A 10,356-nucleotide genomic window follows, 5' to 3' on the forward strand; every position below is an offset into this window, starting at 1 on the left:
TCTGCCTGTGGCAGGGGGTCAGGCTAGATGATCTGTTCAGGTCTCTCCTGACCCTAGCTACTATGAAACTATGAATCTGGGCCAAAGGCTACCAAAGTCAACGGAAAGTCTTCCTTAGCTTTGATGGGCTTTGGACAAGGCTCTGAAAGCACATTCTCTGCAGGTACAAACAAGCCTGTTTCTGATAAGAGAAACTCTCCCATATTTTAGCACTGTTATATAGCAAGCACCAAGTAATGGGAGCATTAATGTGTACAATGTTAAAACAGGATGAGGCAGAGGATATTCCTGTCCTGGCTGGGGAAGGCCTAAGGGTAGGAACAGATGCTGCATTTGTTCCTAGAAAAATTCTACCTGTGTTTGTCCTGGAACAGAAATATTCCAGGATTAGTGTGTACGCACACTGCCCCCCAACCACGGTTTAGCAAGCAGCTGAATGCACTGCCACTTTTCTGCTATTGATTCAACAATGAGATTCTAAGATAACAGTTCAGACGCACTTTAAGATGCCCTGGGATAAACTGTTAGTACTTCTTATCCTGTTAAACTTTTTAGGATTTATCCTGGGACAATGGACACGGATGTCTGAACAACTGCATTTTGACCCAGGATAAAATTGTTTATCCCAGGACAAATGCTATGTCTTTCTGTGACATAAAAAAATCTTCCCATTTGTAATCTGTGTGATTACTTTATCTTGATTAGGATGCCTTTTTGATTCCTTGTTTGCACAGTGTCTAGTGTAGTGGGGCCCTGGCCTATCCCTAAGGATTCCAGATATCATAGTAGTTCAATAAATAAGTGATAATAAATTACTGCAGGCACCATAATTAGCTTTTTTCTTCAAAGCCAGCTAACAATTGCTTTCCCCATTCCTTTTTCTACTTCTTTTGGAAGCAAGAATGAGGATGGATGGATTATCAACCTTGAATAGGAGGAGGAGGGCCACACTGCAGGATGCAGTTGCAAATCATTCCATCTAGGATGAATAACTACACAACAAATAATAAATAAGCTCCCACCTTGCATCTTGCTCGCTAGCAGAGCCAATCAGCATGCAAGAGCTAAGTTCACGTGCCCTTTCCACATCTTTATGCCAAAGAAACAAATGTTTCACAGAACACGGTATCAGCAATGTAACTTCTGCCTCCAGCCCAGTGTCTGCAGAGCCCTCCCCTTCATTACAGAAGCTGTGAACCCTCACTAACATTCACCTTTCTTTCATTCTGCTGTAGAGATAAGCACTGCTTTTGTTTCAGAGGGTTTTTTATTGTGCTCAAGTCCATGGCATTTTGAATCTAACTCTAGGCCAACTTTGGGTTGAACAATTGAGCCATCCAGTAACTCACAACTACCAGAGCAAATTCCAAAACCAAATATTTCATTTGGATAAAAACAAACAGTCTGTTGCTAAGCAAGCAGTGTACTTACCTAGCATAGCAGTGACAGAACCAACAGCCTGAAAGCAAGGACATGAATAATTAAGGGTACCATAAATCTTACACAGTTGGTCTGCAATAGAGATGTTGGGCTTCATTCCCCTCTCCTTGATGCCAGTTTTATGCCAGTGCCACTCCACTAGAGAGATGTCACTGTCAGGATGTTTTTCCTGATAGCCTGAGATGTCCTTTCCCCCAGTTTCATTCCCTAAGCCAATGGTGCTCAACCTCTGCCCCATGGGCCCAATATTGGGAAGCACCGTGGATCCATAAATTTGGTGGCAGGGGAGCAGGGACAGCATTAATTGCTGCAACTTCCAGAATAACAGCAACTAATGCTGCAACCATCGTCCCCCCTGCCAAATTTCCGGACCTTAGGAAGAGCCCTGCAGGTCAGATGACAGCCCTGCAGGGCTCCTCTACAGGCAGTTCAGATGCTCAGGGGTGGGCCAGCAAGCAGGTCATTGCACAGCCAGACCCAGTGTGAGGGACTTGGTCAGCATGCCAGATTGCATCTGCAGACTGAATCCATATGCTGACTCCACACTAGATCAGAACCAGAGACTGATCCTGCCCATGATATCCGGCCCATGGACTGACCCTGCACCACTTGTCTGGCTCACAATGCCAAAAGATGAAGCACCATTGTCCTAGGCCTTTTCTGAAGAGATATGAACACTCAGACACTTTGAACTCTAGCAGTCATGGAATATATGGCCACTTTTCCACATCATAGCTGCTAAAGGGATATTAACCTATAGGCTTCAGCTTCTAATCACTGGAGACCAAGAAGAAACTCTGTCTGAGCAGGTTAGCCTATCACTGCCCATGTGGTCATTTAGGCTAGGGCAAAGGCAGCCAAAATGGATGCTGGCCAAATCATGCCTCTATATGCCCTTGACCTAACTTTACTACACGAGCCCGATAAGCCAGCAGGCTTGAGCAGCTTTTTGACCACAGGGCCACAAACAGAGTCAAGTTCCTTAAAAAATCAGAGCATTCAGATATCTAACTACCAGACCAAAGGGTGAGGCCAGATAGATGTCTCAATGCCTCCATTTGCACCCACAATTTTCCTAGAGGCACCAAGTGGGGTGCTAGTTAAGCTCAGCTGGGTAAACCAGCTGCCTGTTGAAATCCAGGGAAGGCCAAATTTGTGGAGCTGGGTGGGGGAAGAGAGGGCCCTTTACCAGCCTTTACAGCACCTTGCTGCTTTGTATGCATCGCACTGCATAGGTCAGGTCCCTGAAGATGCTCCCTTCCATTTTGGCTTGCCCTTGTGAGCAGACAAAGACTCCACCCTTCCCATCCCTGAAAAGGCACCGCCGGATGAGGCATCCTTGCAGAGAGTTGGCAAGAGACTGGGCCTCCTTGTCTCTTTGCAGCTCCTGTTGCAGACTTTTGAGCTCAAAGTCATTCTGGAGGGCATTCAACCCATTGGTTTGTGGCCGGCTGTAGATAACTTTGGTCAGCATGTGACTCAGGCTATGGGCCTGATAGGACAGCTTGTACATCGATTGGTCGTCTCCCTCATTCTCACTGCCGGTGCTCAACTCGCTATCACTAGAGTCTGTGTCAAGGGTCACGGCTTCCCCCTCCTTGGCTGTATAAAGGTTCCCATTGAGCTCAGCCTCCTTCTCGCAAGTCTGCTCAAGCGCTGGTGGAGTCCTTAAGGCAGGAGGTAAGTTACTGTGGTCCCCACCTACCACAATCTCACAGGTCCTTATATTCCCCACTGGAGAGTCCCCCCAGTCTTCATGTTTTGACCTGCTGCAAGGTGAGGAATCTGGGGCCTGTAACAGAACAGAGCGGGACTTGGCCAGCATGGTCAGGTGCTTGCAGGCCCAGTTCCGATCAGAGGTTGGGGAGCCCTCCACAGTCACAGAGGCATTTTCACTGCCAATGAACTCACAGTTCTCAAGGACGCAGAGGGCCACACTGTGGAAATTGACGCTGCATTGATTGAAGGTGCAGAACTTCACCTGGCACGTGCCTGGCGCATGGATCTGTAACTGCCCATTCTCGAAGTTGCAGTTGTCAAACTGGACGTGGCCAGAGGTTGTCTGGAGAATAGTGATAACAACACAGAGTAAATACTCAGAGCAATCACCATTTTTGGAGAGACTTGCGGTTTCCTTTACTCTTTCCACAGAAATGTTCTACCTCTTTACATGTAGTAGATCATGGATTACAGATTACAAAGCCCACAAAAGTTTACCCCAGTTGGCTTCTACCCTCAGCCTAGAAATCAGTTAGCTTTGTACTTCTAACTAACATGGCATGCTCCATCTGTCACAGTCACCAGATTCCCTAGGTGACGTGCTGCAATCACTGGACCTAAGCAACACCTGTGCTGCTCTTCTGAGCCCTTTCAAAACTACAGATGTGCACATTAGTTATCTACCTGTCTGCAAATATAAGGTAATGAGTTGTACACGAGGCAGGTCGGTAAAGCTTAATGGCCTGTAATATTCAGAAGATCAGAGTAGAATGATCTAATGGTCCTTCTGGTCTTTAAGAATATCCCAGGGGCATCTGCTGTACATGCTCACAGGTGCAACACATGCCATCCACCCATGCAGTAGGTCCCAAACATTTTGCAAGAGCATCAGATGTTGCTCTCTCCCTATCTGCTTCAGCACTGCAGGGGAACCCTCAGACTTACAAATGTAATTCCTGTTTTATTCCCCTTACAGCAAGTGCCTTGTGAATGCAGTGTTGGGTCACTGATGTCTGTAACATAGTCATATAATTACTGGACAGGAGGGGATCTCAGTAACCTATGCAGGATCTTCCCTGTTTGAACTGTCCCACACAGGAGCTTGTCCAACCTGCACATAAAAACTTCTAGGAACAAAGACTCCTTGGCCTCTCTAAGGTGATCTGTTCCAGTGCTGACCCCCTTCACAGTTAAGAAGTTCCTTTGAATATCCAACCTAAATTTCCTTTTCTGTAATTTCAGCACACAGATATGTAGAACACTCGATCACTAGTCTCTAACAGCTGCTTTTGTAGCTGAAGACTTATCAAACCCCACCCTGCCCGTTTTCTCTACACAAAATTATCCCAGTTTTTCCCACCCTGCAGCTGTTCTTTCCACTGCTTAAGAGAGATTTTAACAGTAGCCCACACAGACCATGTTTTATTTGGAGCCTCAGCACCACAGATGTCACTAGCAGAAGAGTTTTTCTCTACCACAAGAGGCATGACAAAGCTCTCTGCTTGTCCCCAGAATAGCTACAAGACCAGCGCAAGTTTCTCTGTCCTGCCCTGTCAATGAAGTGAACCAGAACCCAGAGGGGCCTGTTAAGAAAAGCTTAACAGTTTGCCTGGAATCTTGCCCGATACCTAATTTGACAGGAAATCTTCTCAGTCGTCATTTTGTTTCTCTTCCTTGATTATCCCTCGATTCCCAGAGGTATGCTCCTAACAGACAGTGCTTAAAGGAGGCAAATCAGGGCCTGGGGACAGATGCTCTGAAGTCATGGGAATTGTTTTGCATCAATTGCCACGATTTACAGCAACACATTTATTTTAATGCTTCCACATTCTGAGGCACAGGAACCACACGCATTGGAAGCGTGTGCTTTCTGACATGCGTGAGAGGGCCAAGATCAACAAACAGAGGATTCATCTACACCATGAGAGTGGCAGGTCCTGGCATGGCCCAGACTGCATCCTGTCACTTACATGCCCCAAACCCAGAGAAGCACACATGAACCACTTTGGCAGCATCCCCAGCAGCCTCTCCCAAGCATGCCAGAAACGGACATGACACCAGCAGTGATGGAGAGATGCCCCCAAAGGTCTTCACTGGTTCAGCACTGGGTTCAGAGAATGCATGTGGGAGTGGGTAGGCCAAGTGTGCTCAGAAATGGCTTGACTGGGACACACCTTCATGGCGTAGACAAGCCCCAAGGGCACTAAAGTATTTGAGCATGGGATGGCTGAACCAAGCCCTGCATGCTTATTGCTTCTTCCTTTCCTTTATGGAAAAAATTATACGAGACCCCATCAAGTCCATTTCCGACAAAGAAAGTCGTTCAGCAAAAGATCTTGTAAGACTTAAAATCAAATATATACTGCGAGGATGCTTTCACATCAGTCAGCAGCAATTTTGTTTGGAAGGAAACTTCATTCACTGCCTGCCACCCAAATGCTGTAGCATCCTGCTTCTGGGTAAGAGCCAGAAAGTAAAATTAACCATCAACTCAAGTGAAATGGATCTGTCTCCACTGGCCATGCTGAGAGAAAGATCAAAAGGCACTGGCCATCATGAAGCAGTGATGAGAAAGTGAAACCTCCCTTTGCTTGTTTTTAAACAAAAGCTAGTCAGGAAGCTTTTCTTTCTTTCTTTTAATTACTATTTTTCACTCCACTGGTTTTCCTGTTAAAATATACATGGTAGTTTCCTTCTTAGAACTTTACAGTTAAGCTATAAAAGTAACTAATTTGAAAAAATAACTACATCCCATAACTCCTGGAAGGGACGTTTCCATTTCATCGGTAGTTAAACCGAGTCTCAAATGGCTGTGGGTCAGATTCTCATAGATTTTCCTATAAGAAGCAGTTCCTTACTCTCTTCATGTAGCTCCATTAGGTTCATAGAGGAAATTAATATTCAACCTATGCACGGGTTTGGGGATCAGGCCCACAGCAACTCATGCAAAGTCAAACAGTAAGTCAGGTCAGAGCCAAAAAGGAAACCTGAGTGTTCTGACTCCTCGGGTTCCTTCCCGAAGTCCAGACAGCAGTGTGCTAACAGGGCCTACATTACACCACATGCCCCCACTCCCCTGCCCAGGAGGGCTGGCATTTGAGTCCCTCAAAATACATTTGGACTCACCTTGTAGACCACTGGGGTGAACCAGGCAGGCATAAACACTACATTACACAGGCGAGTGGTTTGACAGTGCTGGTCGACGCTGACTAGCAGGGCAACATCCCCCAGCTTCCCCTGCCCCACGATTTCCACTGGCACCTTCAGGACAATTTCACTTTGCTCTTCATACACCCCAGGCAGCAGCACAATCCGGTCATAGGGGTTGGCAGCGGCCAAGGCAACCCGGAGGCTCTCAAACTCATACCCAGGCCCTACACAGAGGACACGGCGATCCTTCTTCCGTCGGAACAAGTAGAAACAGTTGGAAGATTCAAGGTCTTGGGTGTTCTTGGACCAGGTTTTTGAGGCTAGGTAGTGCTGTTTGAAGGCTTCTCTCCAAGACTGGGGCTCCACGTCAGGCTGGTTGGGCCAGTTTGGGTGCCTGCACTCAATGCAGCCCAGACACAGCTGTCGCCATCGTGTGTTGTCTAAGCTAAGAATGAGTTCATACCATGCCCTGCACACCATGCTGCAGCGGCCCAGGTCAGGAAGATGCAGATAGGACAAAATCAGACGCCATAGCTCCACTGGGAGACCACTGATGTCCATTGTCACCTAGTGATGGTGGGACACAAAGAGGGGGGTTAAACAGGCAGGCATCATTGTCAAGCTTGTGATGGTTCTGCAGGGTCTGTGTCCAACTCCCTTTCTGCCAAGCTAGATGGAAATGGCACGTTCTGTTCTTATTTGCTCTGCCCCCATCCCACAGGCTGACGGTGTTGACTCTGCAATTCTCCCAGGCCATGCTGCCTCCCCACCCCCCCAAAAAAAACCCCAAGCAAAAAAAACCCTCTTTTTTCTGGAAACTGAACCCTGCTTGCCTGGCTTGTGGAACAGAGCAGAAACTCTGAGGGAGAGCTGAAGTTTCAAAATCCCTTGCAACTTGCACAAAGGTACATTGCTGTCTCTTGCAAGCCCCTTCAGAACTGCCTTTTTTGCTACATCCCCCAGTCCTGGGTGGCACTAACACAGCTGGTGTCCAGCACAGTACAGCACATTGGGGTGGGGTGACCCCCTATGCCTAATTATACCAGTGTAAAATGAGAAAGCAATATAACCAGTTTGGAATGGTGAACTTTTACACCCTCTCTGAACTGCTGTGAATGACCATAATACTGTATTTACCCAAATCTAAAACCCCTTTAAATTTAAGATGATCTCCCAATAATTAGACTCTAGACATGGAAAATTGTATGTCTGTTATGATTTTCCATTACTAGAACTAATTTTTGAAGGCTTGTCTTAAATCTCTTCCCCCACCACTGTGGTAGGCAATGTAGAGAAAAGCAGCAGCAGGTGGCAAGAGACCAGAACCCTGCTCATTGCCCTCCTTCCCTGTTTCCCCCTTTTGCCTCCCCCATGCTTGTGCCTGCCCCCTACCACTTATCCCTCCATGCCACTTGAACCCTCCACTTGCCCTCTGCCCTTGTGCTTGAGCCTGCCTCCCAGCTGCCTGTCCCAACACCCCCCATCCTCCCACTGCCTACCTTCTGGCAGCTCTGGCTCTAGCTCTCGCTCTGGGGCAATCAGTGGTGGCAGCCCAGGCTCTGGCCCCAGAGAAGCAGTGGGGGCTAGGGTGGCCATCACAGAGGACAGTCCTGTTGTCCTCTGTCCTTTATTGATATAAACCTAGATGCCTTTATGTCCTCTATTTTTTTCTTGAATAAAAAAGTACAGGCACCTCTTTTTACCCTGCTACCTTGGGACACCTGTGGGTTCCAAAGGCAGAGAACAAGTCTTTATCTCTGTAGTGCAGAGACTTTGCAGGGTGATTAAAGACTTTGTTATTTAACCATGCGCTTGAAGGCTCTTGAGATTTTGTATAATGTAAGCAACACCTGTGACATGCAGGCAGGTCTAAAAACCTTGGTATAAACAGCTCTGATTTTCAGCCTGGGAGCCTTTAACACTCATTAGATTCTTCAGATGCATCTTGGCACCTACTCCCTAGGTAAAAAGTATCCCTTTTCATTCCAGTACTGTGACATGGGGAAAAAACAGAAAAGGAAATATACTAACATATAATTTCCCACTAACATAATAATTTCCCATGCTGTAGAATAAATCAAACAAGAGGAGAAAGAGCACTCAACTTCATATCCAGAGAAAGAGAAGCAGTTTGGTATCACCAATGACAAAGTATATCTGCCTTCAGAAAGTCACAGCAGAAAACTGCGAAAGGAGAAATAAAGACCAGGGCTTCCCAGGGGTGTATTCACCAGGAGAGAGCAAATTAGTTATGTTTAACCTGAGCTTCTACTCTGGAAAGCAATGATGCAAAATAGCACCTTGTTACCAAGAACCAGTTCTGAAGCCAGGTCTGCTTATTTGAGTGATGAAATTAAGCTTTTGATAACTTCCGAGTCTCACAGGAAGCAGTGAAGTTGAGGGACTGAGATGCTCTCCATTCTCTCTTGTGCATTGACAACCAACTTGTTCACTCTGAGCCAGATTCTATTCCACCTATTAGATCTCTAAGTGGACTTAGGTGCCTAAGTGCAATCTTATTCTACCCTAATTGAGTCCCTGAGAAATTGTCAATACAAAAGATGGGTGGGCCCCCTTCCTCCTTGCTGCTTTTTGTGCCTTACTGTTAAGGTTATGGTTATGGTGTATTACAGAAGTAGGTGCATTAATGCCTTTTCTTAGACATCTAATAAGCTCTGGTTGCAAGTACCAATCAGTGTCTGGGTGCAAACACACTGGCAGTGAGAAAGCTGCAGAAATATCATTAAAAGCAAGACAACATAAGTGGTTTGTGTATGATGGTGGTAAAGTTTGGTTGTTAACAAAGGCGTTTATTACTGGCAGGCATAAGACAAAACGGACATAACCTGAAGAACACAAGATAAGGTTGCAAGGCCAACAGGCAGAAACACCTTTGTATACAAAACTATTGAGGGAAAAGACATGTGCAGCTTCACAGTGCTTGGTTGCTTGCTTTCCTAAGTTCCTTCCTTCAGAACACAGCCACATCGCACTGCAGGACTGCCCACTTACATGAACTGGCTAAAGCAGGGAAACTGTATTAAATGAAGGTGGGGGGGCAGGGCTTGAAGACAAAAGACTGAAGCTCCTTTTCTGGTCACCCAACCAGTCCCTATGCAGGAACACCTATAGGGGGCTTTTGAATATGGAGAAATGTTACATCTGGGGACCCCTCTGTAAAGGCTGTCAATGCAGCTGCACAGTTACATGCCCAGCTAGCATTCCCATGGAAGAGAGGCAACTCCTACTGAGTATACACAAGAGAAACAGGGCTGAAGGTGGCTGACCAAGTCCCAAGCGTCTGTCTTTATTTCTCTTATTTGGGGCAAAGGAAGGGGAGACTCTCTGGAGGCTCAGTGTATCCAGCTCAGATTTTGTTTTCTGGGCATGGTGGTTCCTCTCAACCATGCCTCACAGTTGGAAACCAAGCCATTATTCCATTGTTTTGGATTCTATGATCCGAGGAAGGACAACCTGAAGAGCTCTGCCTCTGGGCTGAAACAGACTCTAATTAACAACATAATCCTATAAAACAGACATTTCTAAATGTTATGATCCATTCTTAATCAGACCAAGGAATAAGGGATCAGCCAGTAGGAACTCTGAGGAACATGTCTTGGGGTACATTCTTGTTCAAGCTATAACTGAAATTTCTCTATCCAGGTAGAGGCAGCCATATGACACTCACTCAAACCATAGAAACCCACTTTTATTTTTACCCAGGGTGGGGGGGGGGGGGGGCTTCCTTTCTCTCCCCCCACCCCATATGGCATGGCTGGAGCAGAGCCAAGTGGAGCACATGAGGGCTCAAGGGCAGAGGTAGGCTGCCCACTGCAGGCTCAGGGCTCCCTCCCCTGAAAGCCCCATGCCGGTTGTACCACCATGGCAAGGCACCCCCTGCCCAGCCAGCAGCAGTGGGAGGCACAACTCTGCACACTCCCTGCTGCTGCTGGGTGGGCAGGGGGCACCTTGCCATGGTGGCACAGCCATCACAGGGCTCCCAGGGGCAGTGCAGCAGGGCAGGGAGCCCCAAGCCTGCAGCAGGCA

General features: G+C 47.0%; 1 protein-coding gene across 2 annotated transcripts in view; it reads right to left on the bottom strand.

Moving 5' to 3' along the window:
- FBXO10 (F-box protein 10) overlaps positions 1–10,356 on the bottom strand; it is a 71,435-nt gene that overhangs the window by 45,724 nt on the left and 15,355 nt on the right. For both annotated transcript variants that reach the window (XR_002097230.1, XM_019516808.1), the window contains exons 2-3: positions 6,286–6,876; positions 2,645–3,502 (exon numbers count right to left, since the gene is read on the bottom strand). Coding sequence is in view for 1 of the 2 variants with exons in the window: in XM_019516808.1 (XP_019372353.1) it covers positions 2,645–3,502; positions 6,286–6,876 (1,449 nt within the window). In the remaining variant the exon portion in view is untranslated. The remainder of the gene's footprint in view (positions 1–2,644; positions 3,503–6,285; positions 6,877–10,356) is intronic.

This window comes from Gavialis gangeticus, unplaced genomic scaffold (assembly GCF_001723915.1).
Source record: "Gavialis gangeticus isolate Ggan-Ray unplaced genomic scaffold, GavGan_comp1, whole genome shotgun sequence".
Classification (NCBI taxonomy): domain Eukaryota; kingdom Metazoa; phylum Chordata; order Crocodylia; family Gavialidae; genus Gavialis; species Gavialis gangeticus.